The sequence below is a fragment of the Ambystoma mexicanum genome, chromosome 4p (genome assembly GCF_040938575.1).
Source record: "Ambystoma mexicanum isolate Mex_15411 chromosome 4p, UKY_AmexF1_1, whole genome shotgun sequence".
NCBI lineage: Eukaryota > Metazoa > Chordata > Amphibia > Caudata > Ambystomatidae > Ambystoma > Ambystoma mexicanum.
In genome coordinates this window covers 174,317,801-174,345,301 of record NC_090927.1, presented here as the reverse complement: position 1 = coordinate 174,345,301, position 27,501 = coordinate 174,317,801, and the positions used below count along the sequence as shown (strand labels likewise).

Sequence of the window (27,501 nt, the reverse complement as noted above, 5' to 3'; positions counted from 1 at the left end):
TTACATGAAAAATGGCATAAAAATTAAATCAATCCTCAGTCTGATTGCTGCGCAAAATGCCTTAAACAAAAATAGTCTTTCAAATTAATTGGGAGTGTCTCCTTGTGGAATCAGAAAAAATACAATATTACTGGTTGTTACACCAAGCAAAGGAAAATACACCGACACGGGCTTGTAAAGATTCCCAGAATCTTTATTACAAAACTGAACAGTAGTCAACAAAGTACACAAATAGCTATTTGGCTGTCAATACATCACAGAGACCACCAGCAGGGTTCAATGTGAGCAGTGAGCAGAATTTGCTAGCTGGACATCGGCGTATTTATACAGTTTATTATAATGATGTCCAGCCTCTTACAAGTTAATAATACATTGGGCTAGGGTCGCGCCAGGTTCACTTTCCTAATTTACATATCTCGTGCATGCGGTTTACTTTTGAATACATTTACTAACACACTCTATTATTCTTTCATTTAACGTTACACTCTTTACGTATCGTTTTAATACAGATCAAACAAATGTTTCGCATATCGTATTTGGATAGCATTACTGTTCTTGTAGTTTAACATTTGCTAATTCAAGTAATCCCCTGATCCTGAGGTCAACAAAGGACAAGGTCTACATGACCCAAACATGTAGCCTGAAGGCAGGTTGGACCTTAACCCTCCTACAGAGGTTGAAGAGGTTAAGGCAAGAACAAGAGCACACGAGACGGCCATTTTAGACTACAGGGTCACTTTGTACAAAAACAAAAATGGCGGTTCTAACCTAAAATGGAGGCTTGATTCACTTGAGGTCACGACCTTGTAATACGGGTTTCCTCGCAAAGCGACTGGGCATAGGCCCACATATACAATGAGGATGAAACAATATTATATCAGTTCTAACAAACCCTCCCTTTGGCCTATGCCAAGTGCTAAACTACCTTAAATCACTTTGCGACTAACTCCACACTTCAACATCTATACATCCCGAATCATTGTCTGACATATCTATTGCCATTAAATCTGACACCAGAGTTTCTTTTAACACATACTCTTTGGAAACCTTCTTTGGGGCGTATATTTTGTGCCTTAGTACACTTGTTGCTTGCGCACAACTTCCCCCTAATACTGAGCCTATACCAGGAAGACACTGTATACAACAGCAAAAAAACAGAAAACTTCCTAAGATAATCAGCAGGGCCGAAAACAACTTCCATCCCCATGACCGTAGGAGGTCCCAAAACCATGCACTAAGTTCCCAGTTTCCCTCAGGAACATGTACTTCTGAACTAAGAACATGTAGATTTTGGATAGCCCTAAAGATCGTCGGAGAGGAGTCTGGTGCGCAAACGCAGCAAGCGGACCCCACTAATTTACATACTCCTCCACGCTCAGCCAGAATGACATCTAATGCCATCCGGTTCTGAAGGGCCACTAATCTTATCGCTTTCTGTTCCAACGTCATATTATAGAGTATGTCAGTGGTCCGATTGATGGTTCTCTCCAATACTCACGCTAGTCCCCTGATATCTTCTGAATTTGTAATTTGCCCAAAAAATGGCACAAAGGATTTCATGATATCTCCTAGAGTTTGCGCTGGAGTATCCCCTTTCACACCTCGTCGTGGACGAGTTTCGGAAACATCTGCAGTACTAGCAATAAATACCCCAGGTAGTAGAATCCCTAAATAGCAGGTTCCTTGCCAATCCCTGGGCAACCATGGAAATGCCACATTAACGCAAACAAAATAGACAGGTTCACCTACGTACAGAGGTCTGTTTTTACTAGTCGAATTCGCAACATTGGCGCACATTTCTAAAATTACCCATTAACCATTGTTCCATTCCTCTGTATGCAGAAGGATACTGAATCGGGGCTATGATTAACAGAATAAGATGGAGGTGTTGCATCCTTATTGCCTATAGGAGCCATTTTGAAAGAGATTAAAGCAAGGGCGCGGGTGTTGGCGTCCCGCGAAGGGTCCCATTAGCCCAGGAGGGCCACCGTACTGCCGGAGGGGAGGCCACGCCCCCTCCCTATTTCTTCTCCTATCATCCCCGCAGGGCAGGAAGCCCGCGGGGGAGCAAGGGCGCGGGTGTTGGCGTCCCGCAAAGGGTCCCATTAGCCCAGGAGGGCCACCGTACTGCCGGAGGGGAGGCCACGCCCCCTCCCTATTTCTTCTCCTTATCATCCCCGCAGGGCAGGATGCCCGCGGGGGAGCAAGGGCGCGGGTGTTGGCGTCCCGCGAAGGGTGTTTGCGGTCCCGTGGAGGTGTACCTTCAGGACTTCAGGACTTTGTCACTCTGACCTTAAGGCGGTGCAAGGACGCAGTGTTCAGGAGGTGAAGAGGAAGGCCCGGCCGCCTGGAGGAAAAGGATGAAAGTAAGTGTTGGCGAGGGTCTGTAAGAGGAGTTGTTGTCTGTTCTGGACATAGGGGCTGAAATCTGGTGAAAACTGGTGTGGACCAACCAAACCCGTAATGTCACTCCTCAAGTCCCTCAGATCCTTGAAAGCCCATGGCCCCCCTAGGAAACCCCCCCCTCCGTCACCAGCGCTCTCACCCTTCCACCTTCCTCCTTTTTGCTCAGAGGTCCATCTCGCCCGCCAAAAGAGTGGCCCTATCTCCAAGCGGAAGGTCCTGGCTGTGAAGAGGTCCCGCGCCCGGGATCAGAAGGGAGTGCCAGTCAAAGCCCTAAATCTGGATGGACAAAACTCTGTTCTAGTACAAGAGCCCTTCCCCCTACCTGCACGGAGTCAGGTTGTCTTACCCTCTGGGCCCCGGCTGGACTCTCCTCTTTCATCTATTTTTGCTGCGGGGGACAGACTGACACTAACTGCCCAAACTGCCCAAGGGGGCAACTCCTCCTCCAGTTCCCACAATAGCTCCCACAATAGTTCGTGGAGCGATATTCTTTCATCTACTAGTTTAGGGGGTAGCTCCCCCCTTGGTGTGTCCCCTTCTAGGCCGGTCGAGGTAACCATCCAAAACAATACACCGGATGAGAGCTACCATGAGCCCAAATTGACCTCTGACCAACCCATTGAGGAAGCGCCTTTGCATAGGGGGTGCAGGTGTACCCAAGTACTGGCGGAACTGGCCATCATCAAGGATCTGTTGTACACTTTGCTAGAGGCTCAAAAGAAGGGAGATGGAACTGTTCAAGTGGAGGAGCCTATGACCAACACCCCAGCTGACGAAGGGCACACGTGCCCACTTCTGGAAAATCCCTCAGCTTGTCCTCCTGTAGAGGTCCCTTTGGTTTTGTCCACCCCCAACGGGTATGCCATTGACCCAATACAGGTTCAGGTCTCTGCCCCCATGATCTCCGATTGTATCAACCCCAAAGCCCTGGGTCCATGGAAGTCGGGGGCTCAATTAAAGCTGCTGGAATCAGGAAGTCCCAATCATGCAATAGTCTTTCTTCAGGGGGTGCCCAAACTGGCAGCAGACAAGCCAGAGCCAAGGGACGCTTTACTTAACAAATGCCTATTCTGGCTAAATACCACTGGAGGCTGCCCGTTTGTACGTAGAGAGGCTTTGGCGGGGTGCAGCAGAATTTCCAGCATGGACAAAAACTCCCTGGACAGCATTAAATTGACTTTTTGGGACCATAGTTTGGCACACAGGGTTTGGGGAGGTTGCAGTCGGGCCAGCAAATTATCGAAAAGTGGGATTTCAATCTGTATGCCCCCTTTCCTCAGCCCTGTCACCCCTGCTAGATCTGCCTTAGTAAAGATCGGGGTCCTCCCTAGTAACAGCCTCCTTTCAGGTGCTAATTTGACTGTCCTAGGCCCTAGGCGCCATGGGTGTTGGAGGAGGCATGGGGATGGTGGGACCTGATTTTAGACCTAATGATCTGCTTATGGTCTCCATTGGAGGGGGTGGTTTGCCCGTTCTGCCCTGTCATCTTCTCTGTGGTTGATTTTTTTTTGCAACACTGTATTAGATTCGCATTTTTATTTTTAGAAATGTTTTGTAGGATGTACTTTGATGGTCATTTCTTTTGACCGAATAAAGTTGTTTGACTTGAAAAGAGATTAAAGACTGAAAAGGATGAGACAATCTATCAGAGGGCCTAACAGAAGCAACATTTGGCTTACTTCTATTTGCAAAAAGCGAGCAACCCAGGGGCATCAAAACATGCTTTTCAAAGTTATTTAAATTTGTACCATCAAAGTTCCCTGAGATGCTGTCATTCCATTGACCAAAAAATAGTGCACTGAGAGAAGCGTAACAGGCAGTTGTCAAAGGTAAAGGATGAATATACCAACCTAGCCCCTTATCCCCATGATGCGGTAAATGCGAACAGATCCAACAATTGGTCTTATTAAAAATTGCATGAGTGGCATTCATGATTAACAAAAGGGTATTATTCTGATAGTTCTGTCTATGCAAAGAATCTCTAGGCGACAAAGTATGCAATTGCACGGAAGGAGTGGGGATAACAGATACATTTTCAATAAAGTCCTCTAACGGATATACTTCCTCCAGATACCATAACCCAAAACCAACAGTTACTAAAAATCCAGTAATTATCACAAAAAGTCAACAATACACTTTGGGGGTCCCCTTACATGCTTAATCATTGTCTCTGCTAGTCACATGTTTATCTAAAAGTTTGGTACGAGCGGTAGCGGGTGCAGGCATTGTAATCTTCAACCGAAAAAACACCTATTGTTCGTTTGCTGGCGACTCGCGCGTCTTCTTAATGTCTTTCCCACAACCCTTAGCCAACAGAATCTTCCCGTACAGTCGGGCCAAAAGGCAAGCCCTCAAATGATTTTCTCAATCGCACAGTCAAACCATGCTGTACGTTTACTTCCTTGGACGCAAGTTATATTTTGCAGTTTCTGGTGAGGACAAAGTGCCGTCACTTCCTCCTGGAAGTGGCGAATGTACGGAAATGGGATTAGAAAAGAATTGATCCAGAAGTTCCACTGTTGGGAGTGCGGAGACAAGATGGCCGTTTTGTCTGGCCTTGCGGATTCTGAAGCAGTCTCCGATCCTCCCTTGTTGGTTGCTGCTGTTTCAGGCACGCTAGTTACAGCAGTAGGAAGGGATTCTGTATCTTCTGTATCATATGGCATGGGCTGTGGGATCCGTTTGGTATGTGTCGCATGAATCCAGTTCTTACGACCCGCTACCCGCAAAGCAGTCTGAGTGACTAGCAGGACTTGGTGTTGCAAGGCAAGACGACCTCTCAAAAACCTTCGTGAGGATCCAGTCCCCCAGTCATAGACTGTGACCCGGACCCTCGTAGCGTACAGGTAATGCCTCTCGCACCTGGTGATAAATTGAAAACAGATTTTTAGTCAACTGGTTACAGTAATCTGAAAGAAGCACATTTTCTATGTCCCGTAGTGAGCGGCTTTTGGGCAAACTCCAAATATTGGCAAGTCTCCCCATTACCACCTCAAAGGGAGAGAGCCCAGTCTTAGTTTGAGGGGTTGTTCTCATCGATAGCAACACGATCGGTAAGGCGTCTGGCCATTTTAGCTTGGTGCCAGCACACGCCTTAGCGAGCTTGTACTTTATAATGCCATTATGCCTTTCCACTAATCTGGCACTTTGGGCATGTCTGGCCAAATGGAACCGTTTGTCAATCTGTAATCCTTTGCAAATTAGTAGGATTACAGTAGCGATAAAGTGTGGCCCATTATCTGACCAGATGACTCTCGGCAGCCCGAACCTAGGAAAAAACTCTTTCAACAGAGTTTTTGCCGTGGTTATGGCCATTGCATCTCTAACCGGGAAAGCCTCAACCCACTTACTAAAGGCACAAATGACAACCAATACATATTTAAGATTGTTACAACGTTCCATTTCAATAAAATCAAAGTGAATAACCTCAAACGGGACAGAAGGTGGAGCGAAACTTCCTCTAGGAGTCGAGGTACCTTTTCCTACATTGTGCTGCAAGCAGACAATGCAGCTTTGGACAAAACGCTCTGCAGTTTTGAAAATCTTATCATTGGCCCATACACTGTGTAGCATTTTAGTCAATTTACGTGCACAAACATGTGTCGGACCATGAGCCATAATAACCATCATTGTAATGTAGGAGTCAGAGAGTAACCATTTTCCTTCAATATTGTCTACCCAACACCCATCGTCATCCAATCTCCCTGCACCCTCAATCCATCTCTTAGTTTCCTCTATGGTAGCATCTGCTTGAATATCTTTTACAGCATCGATACTTTCACCCAAAGTGCAAACGTTTACAATTTCTTTTACAGCATACATTTCTGACCTGAAATCAATGGCAGTTTGTTTAGCTATCTGATCGGCGAAAGCATTCCCTTTTCCTACATCATCTGTAACCTTTTGATGTGCTGAAAATTTTATGATAGCTAACTGAACAGGGAGTGCGAGTGCTGAAAGTAATCGCACTATTAAAGTGCCGTGCTGGATTTTCGTTCCGTGCGAGGTCAAGAAACCTTGTTCTTTCCAAAGTCTTTCGAAATTGTGGGCCACCCCAAAAGCATACTGACTATCGGTATATATATTTACTGTAAGCCCTTCAGAAAGTTCACAAGCTCGAGTTAACGCTATAATTTCTGCGGCCTGTGCGGAATTATGCATAATTCTTTTAGTTTCTACAATCGTGCTTAAATTGGTGACAGCATAAGCAGCTGTGGATGTACCGTCTGGAAGTTTAAAACAAGAGCCATCACAAAATAGCTCAACTTGTGGGCTATTCAAAGGCGTGTCTTTCAGATCGATTCTGCCTTTAGTCTCCTGTTCTGTCATATAAAGGCAATCGTGTGATGTATCGTCACCCTCGCCAGTATCTTGCGAGACAGGTAAAAGTTCAGATGGATTTAATACACAACACCTCTCAATTTGAATGTGGGGGGCAAACAAGATTAGTTCATATCTTGTCAATCGTGCAGAAGTGAGGGGTTGCGTTTGAGTTCTATTCAACAAAATAGCTACAGGGTGAGGTACAATTAGGGTTAACGCATAACCCAGGACCATTCCCTCACTCTGTTTTACAGACGCAGCAGCAGCAACAGCGCGCAAACATCTTGGCAAAGCGCATGCTACAGGATCAAGGGCGGAGGAATAGTAACCGCACGGCCTATTCTTCCCTCCATGCTCCTGCGTTAATACAGCCAAAGCACATCCATCACGTTCAGGTACAAACAATACAAAGGCCTTGTCATAATTCGGAGTTCCTAAAACCGGCGCTGAACACAGCGCGGATTTGAGCAAATCAAATCCTGTCTGGTGTTCCAAAGTCCATGGCAATGGCAAAGAAATGCCCTTCTTTGTCAAAGCAAGCATTGGTTTAATCGTTAACGAAAAGTTAGGGATCCACAATCTACAATAAGAAGCCATACCTATCAGGGCTCTAACTTCCTTCTGCGTATTTGGGACAGACATGCCAGAAATAGTCTTTATTCGTTCAGGTGTCAACCGTCTTCCCTCCTTTGACAGGAGGTAGCCTAAATAGGCGACCTCCTGACAACAATATTGGAATTTTTTAAGTGAAGCTTTGTGGCCATGTTTCGCTAGATGACAAAGCAACAACACGGTGCCTTCTTTACAGGCGCTCTCAGAATCAGCAGCCAAGAGGAGGTAATCTACATACTGTAGTAATGTGCAAATAGTAGGCAACTGGAGAGTATCGAGCTGCTCTTTCAATGCCCTACTATAAATACTTGGACTCTCAGTGTACCCTTGTGGTGCACGAGTGAATATAAACGAGCATCCACCTAGGGTAAACGCGAACAAATACCTGCTATCCTTGTGTATGGGAATACTGAAAAACGCGTTTTTAAGATCAACAACGCTAAAATGAGTGGCAGAGGCCAGAATCATGGTTAGTATCGTTGTAACGTCAGGTACAATAGAAAATTGAGGAGCCACAATTTTGTTAATAGCACGTAAATCAATTATAAAACGAAAGGGAATCGCATTATCACCTTTTTTGTATACTGGCAAAATGGGGCTGTTACATAGGCTACCCGTAATCTCCTCAATTACTCCACGATGTACAAAATCAGAAACTATACATTTCAAAGCCTGTTCGCCTTCAACTGAGATCTTATACTGTGGGATGCGAGGCAATTTTACTCCATGTTCCAAAATAATTTTAACAGGTTCAATTTGAAGAATGCCCACATCATTATCATCAATTGCCCATAAGCATTCTGGAACATTACTAAATTCTGGCGGTAAGGGTTAAGTCAAAAACTGAGCGGCGAGTGATTGCTGAGGTGAAATTGTTAACCGAACTCCGTCCGGAGAGCAATGTATTAATTGCATGCAATGCCTTCAACAAATTTAGCCCCAGCAAGTTCTCCCCACAGTTTGTGGTAAGTAGAAATGGACACTGTTCCGTGAAGGGACCCAGTGTTATCTATACCGGCAAAGAGACCGGACAAACTACAGGTGTGCCTGAAAACCCTACGGAAACGTTGGACTGCCCAGACAGGGGAATATTTGGAACTCGTGAATGATCAATGGAACATTTCTGTGCTTCCGTATCTACTAAAAATAGATGCTTCCTATTTCCCACCGCCATCTCAACATAGGGGCCTTTCTGATGAACGGGAATAGGCGTAGGTTCCAAATCCTGCTTTGGGCAATCCTAGCGAAACAGAGTATTATCAAAAGGAAGCTCTTCAGAGAGGTACGCGGCAGAAGGGTGATCAAAAATGTTTCTATTATCCACATTCGAAACTTGCTTATCTTGTGAAGGAGGTTGCTGTGATTCTGGTACAAACTGACCTCTACCAGGGCCCCCTGCACCCAGGCGACCTCTGGATCGTCTACCCATGTTCCCAAATGACCTTTGCTGCAAGGTCGGACATTGTGCGCGCCAGTGGCCTTCCAGCGGCAATAGGCACACTGGTTAATGGTTACCAGAGCCAAGGGCGCATTTCCCTGTGGAATGTACTGACCTCTAAATTGATTACCCCCTCTAGGGCTTCTAACAATCTGGTGTAATAAAACTTTTGTTTTCAGGTCACCCTTTTTTTTCTCAAGTTTTTCCTTTTCAGTATTTACACGATTTACATAGTACTGAGGCATATGCAGTACTTCTGATTGAGACTTCGCCTGCCAAGCGCTTTCAGAAGACATGAGGCCTCATTACGACCCAGGCGGTAAGTTACCGCCTGGGTCGTACCCTTACCACCATGGTGTAAACTATGTTTACACCATGGTGGATGGCGGATTTACCGCCCCATTCCAAGGTGAGTGGGGAGGTACATCCCCATTTCCCATTTTACCCTTCCCCATTCCCATTTTTGCCCCATAGGGCATAATGGGAGTGGGGAAGGCGCTAATTACGCCACCGTAAATTACGGTGGCGTAATTAGAACCATGGTCCCTTAGCGCCATGGATTTTAACGCCTGCAAAAAGCAGGCGTTAAAATCACCATGGCACTAAGGGACCTTGTAATCAGGCGTTAAGGGTCGGCGCCGTTTACGGCGCCGTTAACCCCTTAACGCCTGACTCGGAATGAGGCCCATAATCTGTAACTGAACGTCAGGCAGCAATCCACGTACAAATTTGTCGACAAACAGCCTTTTCCCTGACTCTGTGCCTAAGTCTTGTCCACTGAAATCTGATAATACCTGCTCGAACCGATTGAAGAAATTGGTAGCACCCTCAGACTTTCCTTGGAAACAGGCCGTAAGCTTGTCCCAAATGATTCTTTTTTCAGGAACCATAGTTTTCAATTTTACAATAATCTTATCAGGCAAGGTAAATATCACTTGAGGCGGTCGTTCGCCAGCTGGTCTTTCTCTATCTAGCCTAACCATGTTATCCCATGTATCTCCCAACCCAGGTATGTCATCTATAGTCCTGATCTGTTTCCACAATTCGACTGGTAGGAGTACGGGAAATAATAGGTCAATATCACTTAAGGTGAATACCGACGACTGTAAGGCCAACTCTATTTCTTTATAGAAACCGGTCTGATTTTTTCTTATATCGGGAATAGATTGTTTTATGGTGTTCACTTCCTGTTTTGAAAACGGGACGTGAACAAACTGTGATACGTAATGTGCAGGAATTTCTCCGGCGACTATTCCTCCTCCAGCATCGGCCGCAATCTCAACTTTCGGGACAAATGTCGGAGGAACCTCTCTCATAGGCGGCTGAGAAGTAGGCAGCTCCGAACGCTTACTAAGCAACAGAGCCAAATCAAGCGCTAGGGCAGTCGAAGAAGTATCAATCGAAAAAGCTCTCTTATAAATGCTCAACAATTCTGCGGGACAACAAATCTTTCTTTTTACACAATCATCCTGCAGGTACTCTACCATCACCTGTATCACTTTCTTCTGCATTTCTAACGTATACTAACTATATGTGTCATATACTTCATCTGGAGTTATCGACATATTCGAAATCCATCTTATTGCATCCTTTATACAAATTCGCGCTTCCTCACCTTTTAATTCACGGCAAGGAGAAAACCGTTTCTGTAAGTACATAATACCTAAACTACCACCATCTGCTTCCTCATTCTGTAACTCTTTCAACTCCTTCCTATACTCAAAAATCCTCTCAACATGCACATATACCTTCTCCGCAGTATCTCTAGACAGCGCTAAAGCGTTCAAATCCCGTAACCCTTGTGGGAAATCTACATCATTTAATCTATTCCACATTATACTCAAATGAGTCCCTAATCCTTCAATAAAAACATTTTTCTCGGAATGCCTTTTAAATTTTTGAGTGTGGAAAAAACATGGGCTTGTTCACCCTTCTCCATACAATGTTTAGCCCAAGCAATCAATTCACTCTTTTTGTCTGGGGACACAGTATTACGAGTCACGACCCTTGGTCTCGCTCCCTGGTCTACTACAAGTGATGCAGAATCACTTGGAAGAAGAAGAGTAGGCACATTCTGAATATCAACAGGTGGAGGCAAGGGGGCAGGCAAAGGAGTGACGGCTGGAAGAACAACAGGAAGAACAGCAGGGAGGACCGGAGGAACTGTAGGAGGGGGAACAACAACGGGAAGGGGCAAAGCGCCAGGAGGAGGGACGTACAGAGGTGGCGCGGAGGCATCGGGCCTTCGTTCATGCAATAGTTTATTAATCAATTCATCTGACGTATGAAAATCTTTTGAAGGGTAGATTTTTTGAATGCCTAATTGAAACGCCCTGTCCGTGTTCCTAACTGATTCCAATTGTTTATTTTGATCATATAACCGTGCCTTTTCGACACTTGTCATATGTCTACGCATATGTTTCTCTCTACTCTTTTGTTGCTGCAAAGCTTCTGTTTTCCAACTGTGCAATGCGTCAAATGCTGCAGGTCTATCCTTTTTCTTTACTAATACAGACTCTAAATATTCTATACGAGGCATTTCAAAACTACCATTGGTTGGCCACCGAAGATTAGAATTATGTCTGGTCTGTCTGTGCCAAATGTCATTAAATGCTATACTACCAAAGCCTTTCTTACAGTACATAGTACATGCCGGCGACCCCTCCTGTGGTGCGGGACGGCTATCTTCCAGAGATTGTCTGTCGCTGCGTAATAATGCCCTAAAGCAGGTAGACAATTTCCCAGGCATATCAAAGTTCTGATGTTACCTGGTTAAATAATTGTGCTCGAGAGAACAATGCTCCAAATTCAAATTGTCAGGGTTAGATTAAGAATCGGGACACGATTCACCTGACCAAAGGACTGGGCTGGCCCGATCGGGTTACTAAGGACAATGCTAAGGACCCACGTGTCTGGTGATTTTCGACAAATTTACCCACCTCAAATGCATGGACCCTCGTCAAGACGTCGTCTCGGGCTACAGCTCACCATTCAGGGATCGGATTGTGCAGTTTCGTCAAGGAATTCGCTTCTTGTCTAGAGTGGCCGTTTCTGTTGGCACCGTCCGATCCCGGTCCGATAGCCGAGCCAACCTTCAACGAGACAAAGTCAATCTTGAGGGTCCCTATTCTGGCGCCATCTGTGGAATCAGAAAAAATACAATATTACGGCTGTTACACCAAGCAAAGGAAAATACACAGACACGGGCTTGTAAAGATTCCCAGAATCTTTATTACAAAACTGAACAGTAGTCAACAAAGTACACAAATAGCTATTTGGCTGTCAATACATCACAGAGACCACCAGCAGGGTTCAATGTGAGCAGTGAGCAGAATTTGCTAGCTGGACATCGGCGTATTTATACAGTTTATTATAATGATGTCCAGCCTCTTACAAGTTAATAATACATTGGGCTAGGGTCGCGGCAGGCTCACTTTCCTAATTTACATATCTCGTGCATGCGGTTTACTTTTGAATACATTTACTAACACACTCTATTATTCTTTACTTTAACGTTACACTCTTTACGTATCGTTTTAATACAGATCAAACAAATATTTTGCATATCGTATTTGGATAGCATTATTGTTCTTGTAGTTTAACATTTGTTAATTCAAGTAATCCCCTGATCCCGAGGTCAACAAAGGACAAGGTCTACATGACCCGAACATGCAGCCTGAAGGCAGGTTGGACATTAACCCTCCTACAGAGGTTAAAGAGGTTAAGGCAAGAACAAGAGCACACGAGACTGCCATTTTAGACTACAGGGTGACTTTGTACAAAAACTAAAATGGCGGTTCTAACCTAAAATGGAGGCTCGATTCACTTGAGGTCACGACCTTGTAATACGGGTTTTCTCGCAAAGCGACTGGGCATAGGCCAACATATACAATGAGGACGAAACAATATTATATCAGTTCTAACATCCTGTTCAACAAATGGGAGGCCGCTTCATACCTCACAGCCATCTGTCTCCCTGTGCTCAGCCTGTGACCAGAGATTTGTATGAGTCCCTTTGAAATTAGTATGGGCTCTTTGATGTGGGTGCAACAAGGATTCCCACCTTTTACTCATGCTTCAGCCCAGGGTGGCTTTCTTTGAAATTCCTACTTGCCTGCCAGTCAGTCTGCAGAATAGGGAATTTTGATGCCTCCAGCAGCATCACATGTTATTGCGGAGTTGTTAGCTGGGGGGTGCGACATCCAGCTGGAGTGGGGCTTTTCATTGTGAAGTTTCTGCACCCAGCCAGAACAGGTTTTTCCTGAAGGAAGTGTCTCTTCACATGTTACTGGAGTTGTGTGGGTGAAACATAATATACATTTGCTTTGGTCACACCACACATCATGTTTTGCTTTCTTTACATTTTTCTGTGAGCAGTGATATCTTTTTCCATTGTGGCTTTCTAAAGCCGTCTTTATTTACAAACACATGTGCAGGCCGTTTTTGCTTTTAATGTTAACAAATCCTATTTTCCATGTCACAGGATTCTTTGATTCCTCCTTCTTGGGCGAATTAACTGCTGCTTATCCATTGATAATGATAGGTAGGCCCCTTTCCACATGGCTCTCAAACTTTACATGAAACAAAAAAAAGCCAGGCTGTTTATGGCTGCTGTTCATGTAAAAGGGAATTCTGTTTGGGACCTTTAAGTGCACCCCACAGGATGGGGGCTGAGGGAGGGCAAAGAAGCGTAAAGAAGGTCCTTTTAAGTTGGAGATGGGGGATTGATTATCTGTGCTGCATTGAATGCAAGCCGAAGGCGAATTCTTTGAAACTCATGTGTGCATGTGCAGAATAAATGTGAAAAGAATGTGTGCAGTGAAATTCATTCCACTGAATTGTTGATTGTGAGGATCTGGCTGTTGATTTTGAAGAGGTTATATACATTGTGAGGTGTTGAAGACCAATTGTACAAATCTTACAACATATATGGGATCTTAACGATTTGATAATCTTTATAATTGTGTTGTATGTAATCTTTGTATAGTTGTTAACGTTTTCTCTTTTGAATGAATGGTGATGAAGAACGGTGTACGGTTTGCTAGTAAACAGAATACACGAATCAAGATTTTATTTTAAATCATGAATCTCAAAAAGATCCTCTCTCTGCCTATTTATTGCATTAGCGCATGTAAGCATTGGGTCAAACAGGGCACGAGCTATTTCCAATGTAACTGGCAGAATGAGGCATGAATGCACTCGCATGTCCGATAAAGGTTACTGTGCATGGTACCTCTGCACTGAAAGGCTCATATATTTTTAAAATGTAAACAAGTATGCAGTGTTTAACTCAAAGCTTATCCGGCATAGACAAATTGTCTGCTTTTGGTACAATTCAATAATTACGTGCAGTATCACCTCACAAGAATCACTTTCTGTGTCAGTGTAATATACTAATTAAAAGCTCAGTTTACTCGAACCGAAGAATGAACTACATTTGTGTGCATGGGAGTTGTGTTTTGGATTGAAGCCATGAATGAAGGTTCTGGTAACGAGACTGCTGCACTTTGCGTGCTGTGGCTGACCGCAATTCATTATTTTCAGGTGCTTTAAGTGGGGTAGTAAATTGAGGGGGGGCTCTCGGTAGGGGGCGTGGCCTATGTATGAGTGCTTAGGTCATGCCCCCTAACAAGACCCCCCCCAACCCCTTGCATTCAAGGAGCTGTGGTTAAAGAAATGCCTGCGGGAGAGTTGATCCTCGCAGGCAATCCTTTAACCAGACGGCTCCTTGAATGCAATGACCTGCCTGCTGCACGATGTCTCTTTATTCTGAAACATGAGGAGGGCTGCATTGGCCAGCCTCTCCTTTTGTTCCTGAGTAAAGCGCTAACAGGCAGCAGGAAGCCCTTTAACCAAGTATGGTTATAGGGCTTCCTGCTGCATGTTAGCAGTATGGTTAAAGGGCTTCCTGCTGCATGTTAGCTCTTTACTCAGAAACAAAAGTAGAGTCCGGCCTACCCAGCCTTCCTCCTGTATCGGAATAAACAGACGTCACCAGCAGGTTTAGCCAAAGTGCTGCTCGGTTACATGGCTGACTTCAGGTGATGCCTTTTCTTTTTTCTAATCAGAAATGCTGACACCTGCAGGTGGCCGTGTAACCATGCAGCATTCAGCTAAATGGCTGCCTGTGAGGTCGGCGTGACTGGGGCCTAGTCGGGGTGAGCCCCGTCAAAGTTCTTGCTCGGGAGCCCATCTCATAGACTGCAGAGGCTTGGCCCCGGCTAGCCCCGGCCAACTTAAAGTCCTGATTATAGTAGTGAAAGGTGTGCACAAGTGGTGCGATCGGAGTGCTTCGCCACCCTGACTGATTGCTCCTGGGGATGGGAGTTGGGGAAGTGTTTGCGTGCTGCACCACCCTGAATGATTGTTCCTGGGGATGGGAGTTGGGGAAGTGTTTGCGTGCTATCCACCCTGACTGATTGTTCCTGGCGATGGGAGTTGGGGAGTTGGGGAAGTGTTTGTGTAATTAAAGGGAAGGAGAAGAAGCAGGACTGCCGAAGCTACAAAGAAAAACCCCTCTGTGTTTTTGTTCTGGTTCTTTTGTAGTTATTCTATGTGAAGAAACGCTGTCAACAACTCTTACGCCTTCTCTGTGACGATTCTGCCAACATGTGAGAGGAACAGTGTGATTCCCGGTCAAGCAGAACACCACACTGCCACTGTAAAGGGCTGGCTCAACCTGGAGGAACCCAGTGCTTGAGACATACACCGACAGGAACACAGGGAACACGGCGCTGAGAAAAAGACAGCCATTGATCTCTTCCAACGCAGATTCGATCCACAGATGCGCTAGAGAACCGTCTGGAAGGCCGCGCTGGCAGCTAGCAACCGGATTTGCAAACGTCACTATTTCCTTTGGTTTATAAAACATTATTCAGGATGCCACATCTGGAGGCTGGGCTGTGCAACCATTGAACATACCTTGGCGAGACCTGAGCACAGAATGAATTTCTACAAAAAGTTAAAATATTGTCCGATATAGTTTGCTCTCCTGCCAACATCCTGTGCCAGAAGCCAGAGAACATGGGCTGTGGAGGAAGCCGGACGGACGCCCTTGAGCCCAGGTATCTGGAGAGTTGGACCAAAGAGACCGAGTCTACCTGGCTGACGAGCACCGACGCCGACATCCCTCTGTCCTCCATCCAGAATATTCCATCTGAGAACAGCTCAGAGTCTGGCTTCAGCGCCGAAAAGAACACTCTGAATGCAGGTAAGGAAGTGCCCTGTTTCTTTGTTCGTGCACTATTGCCCAAAGGTTTTGTGTGTTGCTCGACTGTCCATTCACAGAAAAGCCAACTGTATGTAGCGGAAAGACCCCACAAACGCATTTTTAATGCAGACTTTTTGAGAGCCAAGGTTAGGCTAGACATTATTGGTTGATTTTGATAAATTTCTTTGTTTTCTGTGCTGTATAATATAATTGGTTATTTATAAACCACTTAATACCCAGAGGTTTCTAAGTGCCGACCTGGGGATCGAACCTGTGTTGCTCTGCCCGTTGCCCCTGAGCCATCCTCCCGAGACAACATGACCTACATACTGCAGTATAGCAAACTCAGAAGGTGTGATGTGTGATAGGTGTAGGTGGGTGCTTTCACTGAGGATTTAGCAGCACTGTCCAGCCATCACCTCACCATAAGTAGAAGCTCCATTGCTCTGGTTGTCTAAGACTAGACTTGCTTGAAAGCTGACTTGAACCCATTTCATTTAAAGTTGTTTCCCAACATCCTCATGGTTTTCCTCTGGAGAAAAGTGTTGCCGTGGTGCAATGGGCCAACCAATTGAGGGACATTGGGCCTCATTACGAGGTAGGTGGTAAGGGATTACCCTATTCCGAGGTCCCTTAGCATGTCCCTTCCTTAACGGCTTGTTTTTCCAGGCGTTATGGAAGGGACCCGTTAAGGGACTTCAGAGCTAATAACGGTACCGCAAATTGCGGTACGGTTATTAGCTCCATCCACATTCCCATTGAGCCCTACGGGGGCTCGAATGGGAATGGGGAATGGTTCCCGGAATGGGGAATTACCGTGTCCTCCAAGGTTGGAATGACCCAGTAAGTCCCTTTTTCGGGAACCCGGACCCGGAATGCGGTAAGGGGGTAGACATGGTGCTAGTAGCATCATGGCTACCTCCGACCTTGTAATGAGGCCCAATGTGTCTGGTTCTGTGTAGTATTAATTGCTGAGGTGTGAGCACAGTCTTGAAGATTGGTTTGTGTTCACTGTCTGCAGTGTTGTATGATGCTGTTTGGTTGGTAATGGGTAGACTTTAGATATAACTGTTGAGACATGCACGAGACAGATTTTGTTTTTCCATTCAGACATAAGATGGAGGAGCAAGTATCCTGCACATTATATTCAGCTCATTTCCTGCTCCTATTTCCTGCTCCCACGCTGACTGCTTTAATTTCACAGACAAGGGTCAATCGGGTGTCGACTTTCCATGCTGGGCTCCCTAGTCTATTAAATCGAATGGATGTGGTGCTTTGGGGCAATCAATGCATTAAACAACCTCCAGTTTATTTCATGTCGGCATTCTGGGATCTGTGAGCTGTTTGATGGTGATCCCAAGAGTTAAATATTGGTCTATGTACATTTCCAATTGAAATCTGTGGTGTTGAATCATCAGCGCCCAAGTATTATAAGACAGGATCATCACGAGTTTGACGGTGCAGGAAAAAACTGGAGCTAATTCTGTTTACCTCCATTTTTCCCACACTACCAAACAACAAGTTTGGCGGTATTACCTCAGACGGAATGACTGGATGGCAATACCGCAGATTTTTGGAGGTAGAGTGGAGGAGTTACCTCCTGCTAACTTCTCTACTTTACCTCCAAAAATCGACAGAATTACTATCCGGTAATTCCACCTGGGGGATTCCCTCAAGTGGGAATACCGCCAGACCAGTTGGTGTAATGGAAATACCGTTTGGTGGTATCTCCTTGGTATAACCGTTGACAAACCACCAAACTCGTAATGAGCCCCAACTGATCTCTTATGAAATGACTCAATAACAAAGACTTGCAATCATAAATTAAAACAGCCAATTTTACATTGCTTTAATTCAATTGACAACTAATCATTAACTGACAAACTTGAAGTACATTTTAAAATACATATACATGATGGATATAGCAGTTAACAGGACACTTTGTTCGAAGTTTCCTGACATATTTAACTTTCATTTTAGCATCTCCCTAATGGCACTAAAATCAATGTTCAACTCGTTTTAGCATACTCTTTATTGATATTATTCTCCATAATCTTCAAAGACGTTCTATCAATGATTTAAAACCAAAGTCATCTTTCTTTGCTGCATAAGATAGAAAAGGTGTTGTTATGTTTCAAGTGTGGTATGTAGTTATTGACTGTTTATTGAGGATTCTGATTGGCGAGGGAGAGGTCAAAAATGATTGCAAAATCCTGAAATGTCTCAAGTTTCTCAGGTCAAGGTTACATTTAGTGCAACTACATGAAATTTAAAGGAATGCAAAACCTGTGTTCGGTGATGCTTTCGGCAGCAAGTAAAAAATCCCCACATTTGTTGGTGGCAAGAACAATACCACCAGTTTTACAGTGTCGTTGAATCCCGGGTTGAGTTTGAGTGGAGGATTCGCCCTCAGCAAGGTAGTACCCCACTTCAACACCAAAAGTGAGAGTCATATCAGGGTCTGAATTACCATCTGCCGAAAACCTTCCAAATCCTAAATGGATTCATATGGACCCAAAATATGGGTTCAACACTGCCAGGTAAACACTCGTAATCCATCAGTGAAGTGGACGCATCGAGTGGTGGTACCGGTAACCGAGTTTGGTGGCATTTCTCCCAAAATGTAAAGGAAATACCTGGAGACTGATAGTATTGTGCTAACACCATGTACAGGTATGACTACATCTATCAAGCCAAAGGGACTGACTATACTGAGTGAGGCTCTTTTCAATAATCATGCTTTAGGTCTGTGCATTTCATAGTCGTTGACTGTGTCCATGCTCTGCTCAAGTGGAACACGCGGCACGTGCGTATCATTCACACAGCTGGGAGTTCAGTGCGTGCCTCAATCATCGATTGCAAGGTCCTTCTGGGATCAGTTGAGTGAATACCAATACACTGGGTATTAATAAAAACACCAACTATTACAGCAGCAAGGTGTGCAAGGAATAGGGAATGAAACAGGACATAATGCATCGCATTATTAGTATAACAATAATAAACTAGACTAGAAGCAAGAACATTGCCATGGAAAATGAAAGCACTACTCAGATGAGCATAACAACTGTATGGGTTCAAGCCGCGTCCGCCCTAGGTTAATTTGGATTGTGTGAAGCAAGGACCTACAACAAGTGCTGAGGGTCTTCACTACTCAGGAACAGCCTATAGTGGACTGTGTAATGAGCAACAAAGATCGGTAGTAACAGACTAATTTGGGCGGGAGGGGGGTGAATTACTACAGTTTGCACCCCTGAACCTAAGGTATTCATTTGTAAAAGAAAAAAACATAACTCAGAACAAGTATCTTTGCCGTACAGTCAGTGGGCTTCATCACAGGTTGGGCTTTAGCCCATAAATGCGGCGGTAACGCTATTGCCGCCGCATTTAAGGGCTGGTCCGATCACGAGTTGGGCCATAAATGGGCTGCATTACCTCCAGCTTTTTTTCTAGAGGTGAAAATCCCATTTAGCGCCCTGTTTTCGGCGCAGTTACAGTTGGCTGTATTAGCGCTCAGTATTTGCACTGAAAATGCCCCATTGCGTCCAAGGGACACAATGGGGAATGGGAATTTACTGTTAACGCCACAACCCGTGATTCAGCGCTGATAGCGCCGGACCGGTTGGCGCTGACGCAATTACAGTCGGGCGATATGTGGGATGTTTTAACCCACTCTGCTCTGCCCTGCGGCATCACTGTGTGCTGGTGGCACCAGAATCATCAAAATGGCTGCAAAAACCCCATGCGTGCCAAAACATAAGGAAATTGCGCTCTACTAAGCAAGCACAAAAAGATGGCTGCCAAACCTACCATGCATGTTGTCAGTGTTGGAATGGAGACCGCACATCTGAAACATGTCATTGGGCTGCCCAACATGTTAAAATGGAGCACAGATGAAAAGCAGTGCTTGCTGAAAGAAATCCGAAATCTTGCAGTTAAACCTTTTCTTGGTTGCTGAAAATACAAAATGCTAGTCCTAAACACCCGCAAACATCCAATCTTCTTGCGGGGTGTCACATTTTACTGAAGTCAAGAAATCATTGTGGGATTGCAATATCCTGGAAAGCTGAATTGGTCACAAAAATATCCACAGCCAGTTGGCCTGGCTGTGAAAGCTGTTGTAAGTTGATTTTAAAGAAAGAAAAATGTAACAAAGTGACTTTTAAAGTAAGCCTGATTCTGTCACGCTCACCTGGTCTCCACAGGGGCATAGCACATAGTCGTATGACTGATATCTGTACTGGTGTAGTTTAGATGGTATGATGGTGTCCTCTCCCCTGTTATCTCCCCAGGAGGAGTTAGCCTGCAATGTTGAAACAAGATGTTAGCTAATGAGTGGGTTGGATTGGTCCGACTACCTGAAACCTCCTGATGCCCGACTCCTCTCCTGCTCACCTTTGAGTTTGGTGAGGTTGGCTCTTCGTCCTGCTTGACCTTCAGCAGGGGCGCAGGAGGCTCAGTCTTTCTCTGGGCACAGTTACTTCACTGTTCCAGAGTGGCTGTTGCTGTGTTTCGGGAATGCTTGGATTAATCAGGTAAGTCTCTATCCCAATGACAACTTGGTATATATGCTCAAAGTCTTATTGTCCCAAGGTTTAAATGTGTTTTGTCTTTCTTGCAGACACAGTTTCATACGGAAGTCTAGAAGAAGAATTGACTCTCCTAGGATGTTGAACTGGTTGACTCCAGGTGAGTATTAGCGCGGATGAGTGGCACTGGATGGCTGAACAATTGTTCGTTTTGTATAGTGCGCGACTAACCTGCTGTTTTCTGTTCCCTTTTTGCAGGCGCGGCGCGGCCCCAAGATGAAGAATGGAAGAACCGCTCCGAAGTAACCCGGAGGAATGCAGAATCCCGGGTGAGTATTGGATGCCTGCGCGGAAGTCCTTTCCCAACAGGGGCGGCGGTCAGGAGACCAGCTGGAGACGAGACCGATGGACGGAATTGCAGGTAATGCCTTTGTCGCTGTAGTAACACCTGTTCTTCTCCTTTTCTTCTTCCAGGTACCGATGGATGGAAATCACTGACGGGCGTGGCTGTAGAAACTCGAGGACAGAGCAGACACGGTGAGCGTTACGCTGCAGGAGTGCAGAATAATGCAAAGCGTGTTCTGCCTGCAGGGTGTTGCTTAAATAGCCTTGCAAGTAGTTCCAAGTAAAGTAGTCCCTTTACCACACCCTGTCTCTTAGGAAAAGTAGTCCCTCTGCCACACGCTGGATATACAGAAGGCTCAGCCTCACTAGGCAGATTAAGTAGTTCCATAAATTCAGCCTATTTCATGAGCCTGGCGCCAACAGCGCCAGGACTGAGTCCATGAGGCTCTGGGACACTTCCTTGGGGCCTGACAAGTCCTTCTGAGTGACGGGAACTGGGGTGGGCCCAATAGTTCCAGGGGTTTCGGAGCATGCACCATGACAGATTCAAGCCAAAACTACAAACCACTTCCCCCACTGGGCAAGGCACCTCCCTTCTGCTCTCAGGGCCAGGAACTCACATTCAGCTGTTGATTAAGAGGGGAGGGGCACTGGGGCTGCTCCGGGAAGAGCATAATGGGCTTCCTCCCAGGCATGGAGATGCTAATCAGGAAGGATTGTGAAGGGCCTCTGGCAGAAGGAAGTGGGCAGAGATTGCTGCTGAAGCTGCAAGAAGGAAAAGAAGGCGGGGACAGACAATTTTGTTGATTCACAATGGACAAAAAGCAGATTTCTAATAAGACTGATAATTTACTGTGGACAATTGTAAAGAAATATATAAACCCTGGACTTCTGAACCTAAATTTTTGCTGCACATTTTAAGAGGAGCCAGAACTCTGTGCTATGTTCTGGGACATAACTGTAGAAATTGTGGTTTTATACCAAATGTATTGATGTCAGAAGCATGAAACTTTACATGCTTATGGCCATATGCAATGCACACATGTGTACAAATTTTGGACAAACTAGAGATTGTGTCCCAGACAAAAAGTGCGAAATTCTGTCAAATCCAGACCCAATATCCTACAGAGACGGGGCTTGGAAGAATATTTTCTCCACAAAATATGTGATCTAGATACGTTATTGTTATGAAGTTAGCAAAATTGTAAATATGTATTATATGAAAGTAGATTTCATGTTCAAAACCCAAGGGGAGGATTCACTGCCTCATAAAACCACATCATCATTGTGACACACTGTTTTCTCCACCAATCAAGGGAGAGGAAAGATTCTAGCCTATAGCCAACCTAGGGGGCGTGCTTAGGATAATCCAGCATACACACCCCTTTATCAAATGCATAAATAGAGACAGCTGAGAACTTAGAGACACACACATTCACCCACCAACCAATTGCTGGCGGAGCACTTTGCAAGAGAACTATCCATAATCCAGACTTCAGACTCCAGAAACTTGGCAAGCAGAAAGGCCCATTTCCATAGCTGAACCACTCTCCGCTAGCCTTTGAAAATTCCAGAAACCAGAATTTACCCCAGACCTCTAAGGGGAACCAAAGAACAGTCTGGCTGTGCTGTACTGCTTTCCTGCTAAGAATTATTGCCAGAATCCAACGACCCAACCCAATAGAGCCGTGCTGTGACCAGATAGCTGTGAACCAGAGCCATTTCAGATCCAGTCCAGTCCTACTGTGCGGTGAGCAGAGCGCCTTGCCGATTGCAGACCAGAGCACCTTGCTGTCCAGTCCGATGTGCCCAGCAGAATTCCTGTCCAGAAATCTTGACTGACCTGAATCCCTGACGGTTCTGTTAAAATCTATGTAGTGAGTATCCTTAGTATAGGACTGTCACTAGGTTACGTACTGTCCATAGACTTCCCTATCCAAACCCATCCTCTCTTATATCCAGAACTGCATTGTTAGAATATTTTTGAACTGCCTGAACTCTCTATCTCATCCATATTATTACTTCTGTACTAGTAGCGTTAAACAGATCTTTGCGCTGATATATATTTTTCTGAAGATGGCGAGCGTCTCGGCAGGCAAAAACCATCCAGAGACATCCTGGGCTGGTGGCTGTGCTGTTGTGTAGTTTGCTTCTTCATAGTCCATCCCTAGTATAATGAAATCCTGCTTGTCTTTTTAAAAGTGCATCTTATTTTACAATTTGCCTCCATCTGAAAAAAAAAAAAACGACCTCCACGAAAACGCCCATAGCTTCTTTAATTGTCATGCTAGAAACAAAATTTAGGGAAGTTTGCCGCAAATTTTTCGTTTTGGCAAAATCTATAACGTATAAAATAGCTTTTCAATTGCACCCGACCTCAAAATGAAGTTTTCTCATTGATTTTTACTCTCAAATCATTGCTAGTGTTTGTCTGCAACCATACAAAGTGGCTCCCATAGGGGTGTGGCCAGCACGCATGCTGTAAGGACAGGCTTCCGTGGAGCTCCGTTCCGAGATCCTTGCAAAGTGAGCTAATATCGCTATAACTGGTCTGCAAACTTAAACAACCGAACAACATCGAAGGGGAACCGATTACAGACACTCGACCCTGTTCCTGGGGCGTACCGGGGCAAGGAAGGCTGAAAACACGAAGCTGGACGCTGAGCCCCTGGGACCCACAAGATGGCAGCGGCCACCGTGGAATAAGAACGAAACTACGAAGGCCTAGATTACCTTGCGGAGCGCGCCAACAAAGGACTCTCTCCCACAGCGAAGCCGACGGGGCCGGCCACCCGTTCCCCAGTTGCTGAGAAATCACAGGGATTGAAATTCGAGCCCAGCGATACCGGCGCTGAAGGCACTTCGGGGAGCTGTCGACGCAGGAGAGCTGATGGGAAGATCGTAGAAACAGCGGGCGCAGTGGGCCAGCATATAACAAAGTAAGTGAGGCGGAAAAGAACCGGGGACCCCCCCCACCACCCAGATTTGGGGCACAGGTGCACGACGGACCCCACCCCACACGACCAACCAATAACTGGGGGCGGCCAACTCGACCCACTGACCCACTACCCTCCGCCCAAAGACATGAAAACCATAACGCAAACCAGGAGCCGCAGGAAAGGCCCACATAGCTTGCGGAACCGGACCCGGCATGAGAGACTGTGGGACCGGACACCGGGGATGTCTCCCCCCAAAAATAAACCGAAATTGGTTACGATGGATTCCTTCACGACAGTCAGACCCCAAAGACAATCACAACAAGACCGGGAGACCTCAGAAGAGCCGCCCCAACAAGAAGAGTACCTCGAACACACGCAAGTCCTGCAGGCAATAGCGGCCCTCCGCACATCAGTTGAAGGAAAGATAGAGGAGGTGAAATCGGACATACAGCTCATGCGTCAGGACGCCCTAAACCAAACTGCAAGACAACGTGGAGAGTACCCAAGATCTAAAGATAAAAGTCCAAGACCTGGAACAAAAAGTGGCAAGGCTGGACGCGCGCTCCGAGGATGCCGAGAGTCGAGCCCGCCGAAATAACATTCGTATACTGGGGGTTCCAGAGGACTTGGAAGGCCCAGACCCGACAGAATTTACCAAAACATTGCTACAACAGGAAATTGGTCCAGGAAACCTCACTCAGGGGTTCTCCGTTGAAAGAGCCCACAGATCTCTCCAGAAACGCCCCCCTCCCGGCTCACACCCGCGCACAATCATTGCCAAAATACTAAACTTTCGTGACCGGGAAACTATATTGCGGTGCTCCAGAGAAGGTGGAGAGATCAAGAGGAAAGACTCGACAATAGTCATGTACCCAGATTATACCCCCACAGTGCAACGAGCAAGGAACTCTTTCATCCCAATAAAAGCACAATTACGAAAGCTCAACCTAAAATACATGTTGCTCTACCCGTCGCGCCTCAAAATTCTGTACAAAGGAAGAGCGATATTTCTGGAGACCCCAGCCGCAGCAAACATGTGGCTCGAACATAATAACCTGGTTGATGGCAAGGAGGAACCACCACGGTCAGACTTGGGCTGTCCACGCACCCGCCATGGCAAGAAGAGCAAAGCGATTCCCCCACACGAATATAGACAGCAGACAATTATACTACAATTGAGTCCTACTGTGATGTAAGCCAGATCGGACAGGAGCTCGGAGGACCACGCGAAAAAAAGAAAGGTGACCCACCCCACTGGAAACTGTGCAGGCAGTCCGCCTACACACTACCTGATCCGGAAGGCCAGGAGTGGCCTGGAAGGCTCGGGACCCACTGAGCACTGCAAGTTGAAAGCAACTGCTAGGGGCAGTTTGAGTTGTTTTTTGTTTGCTTTTCCTCATTCACACAATGGGAGTTACTCAAGTTAAAAAGTCTCCAACAGGTGTAACAGGTGGTGCCGGGGAGGACAGGCACGGAGGGAGTAAGCCAAAAAGGGGTGAGCGAACGGAAGAGGTTGACGGTTGCTGGACTGAAGCAGCGGAAATCCTATTAACCCACCATGGCAACTAGAATAAAAATAATGACTTGGAATGTGAGGGGCTTGGCAACTTACCTACGCCGGAACAGAATCAAGTCCTACTTGAACAGAAAGGGAGTGCAAATAGCACTGTTGCAGAAGACACATTGCACGGCGGACTCTCTGGCCAAATTAGGTGAGCATTAGGGAGGACAAGGAATTGGAACCACTTACTCCAAATATGCCAGAGGAGTATACACCTGGATTCACCCCCAACTCTCATTCCATTTTATTAAGTCTGAGACCCGGAAGGCAGGTTTGTGTTACTGTGGGGCCGACTAGAACAGGAAGAGGTACGTATAGTGAACTCCTACCTTCCCAACACTAATATTCCGGCATCTGAACTCAATGTATCCCAAAATCGCCCCATACAGGCACGGCATCTTTTTTTGGGCGGGGGACTTCAACTGTGTACGAGATCCCAACCTTGATATGCCCCAGCCCCACCCAAATGGTCCCTCAGCAGCTACGGTGGCCCTATCCCTATTAATAGACAGACTAGATCTTGCTGACACATGGAGGGAGCAGCACCCCAACGCTCGGGGATACTCGTACTTCTCCTCCCCACATGAACTTCATACGAGGTTAGATTACGTTTTCATTAGCAAAGAACACCTGTCACAAATAGACAGTGCACAACACCTAGGGAGAACCATCTCAGACCACTCGCCACTTCTAGTAGAATGGAGCCACGCTGGCCCTAGACCCCCTATCCCTATGTGGAGAATGTCGATTGACGCCCTGGGAGACCTGGCATTCAGGGAGGAGCTGCACGACTTTATAGATAACTTTATAGAGGTAAATACCGGAAGTGTGGACCACCTGAGCACGATGTGGGATGCCCTAAAAGTAGTGATAAGGGGGGAAATTATAACAAAAGCAGGAGGCATTAGAAAACAGCTGCGAGGCGAACTAGACCAGTGGAAGCAAGAGATTGAGCAATTTGAGGCCTCCCCGGTGAACACTCACCAGAGAGAGGACACCCGCAAAGCACTTAGAGTTAAATGCACATCACATCGGCATGGGATAGACTAGCTAAATTCGACTACATCACCAAGACTAACAGAGCGCACACAGAAGCTGACAGGCCGAGTAGAATGCTGGCCTGGCTGTGCAAGAAAGAACACCCCAGGCACACACTCACCATGATACAGGATGCAGAGGGCAATGAATTCCAAACACAACAAGGCATAAACAACGCCTTCAAGCACTTTTATGAACACCTATACTCCCACAAGGACCAAGTTCCCCAAGGCCAAATCACAGAAACCTTTGAGGAAACAGGACTCCCCAGACTAACCCCTGAACAGACTGAGGCCCTAGATGCAGTCATCACGACCGAAGATATAACAGAGGCGATTAAATCGCTGGCCACCTGCAAGACCCCTGGACCGATGGGCTATCTGCTGAGTTTTATAAAGCGTACGAGACCTCCCTCACACCTTTATTACATGAGGTTTTTCAAGAAGCATATGAGAGAGATATTGCCCGACAGCATGAGAGAGACCCTTTTGATCACGATCATTAAACCTAACAAACCTGTCGACAAATGCGGCTCTTACCACCCAATAGCCATGCTCAATTATGATGTGAAAATATTGACAATGATATTAGCAAAGAGATTGGCTAGAATCATAGGGGAGATCGTGCACATGGATCAGTGCGCTTCATACCGAGCCGGAACACGACCATGAACTTACGCAGATTACAACAGGTTATAAACCAAACGGAGGCTAGCACGGAGGCATGTGCACTGCTATCCCTTGATGCCATTAAGGCGTTCAATTCTATATATTGAGAATGGCTCGTAGTGGTTCTAGAAGGTTTCGGCTTTGGCCCGGGGTTCATTAGGTGGATCAAGATACTTTACACAAAACCCAGGGCTAGGGTAAAAACTGGAAAGTATGTATCCGAGGTCTGGGACATATGCAGGGGCACTAGGCAGGGATGTCAACTATCCCCCATGCTTTATGTCCTAGGACTGGAACCTATTGCCATCTATTTTTGGAAACAATTCTTCGATGCTGGGATACGTCTTGGGGGAGTGGACCACATCATCTCACTTTATGCAGATGATGTGCTGCTATATATTACAGACCCACAGAATAACATGCCCACAATGCTAG

General features: G+C 45.9%; 1 protein-coding gene across 2 annotated transcripts in view; it reads left to right on the top strand.

Moving 5' to 3' along the window:
• Positions 1-27,501, top strand: part of LOC138453110 (brain and acute leukemia cytoplasmic protein-like) — a 490,913-nt gene that overhangs the window by 189,895 nt on the left and 273,517 nt on the right. For both annotated transcript variants that reach the window (XM_069605640.1, XM_069605639.1), the window contains exon 2: positions 15,326-15,989. In XM_069605640.1, coding sequence (XP_069461741.1) covers positions 15,803-15,989 — 187 coding nt within the window. In that variant the 5' untranslated portion in view covers positions 15,326-15,802. The remainder of the gene's footprint in view (positions 1-15,325; positions 15,990-27,501) is intronic.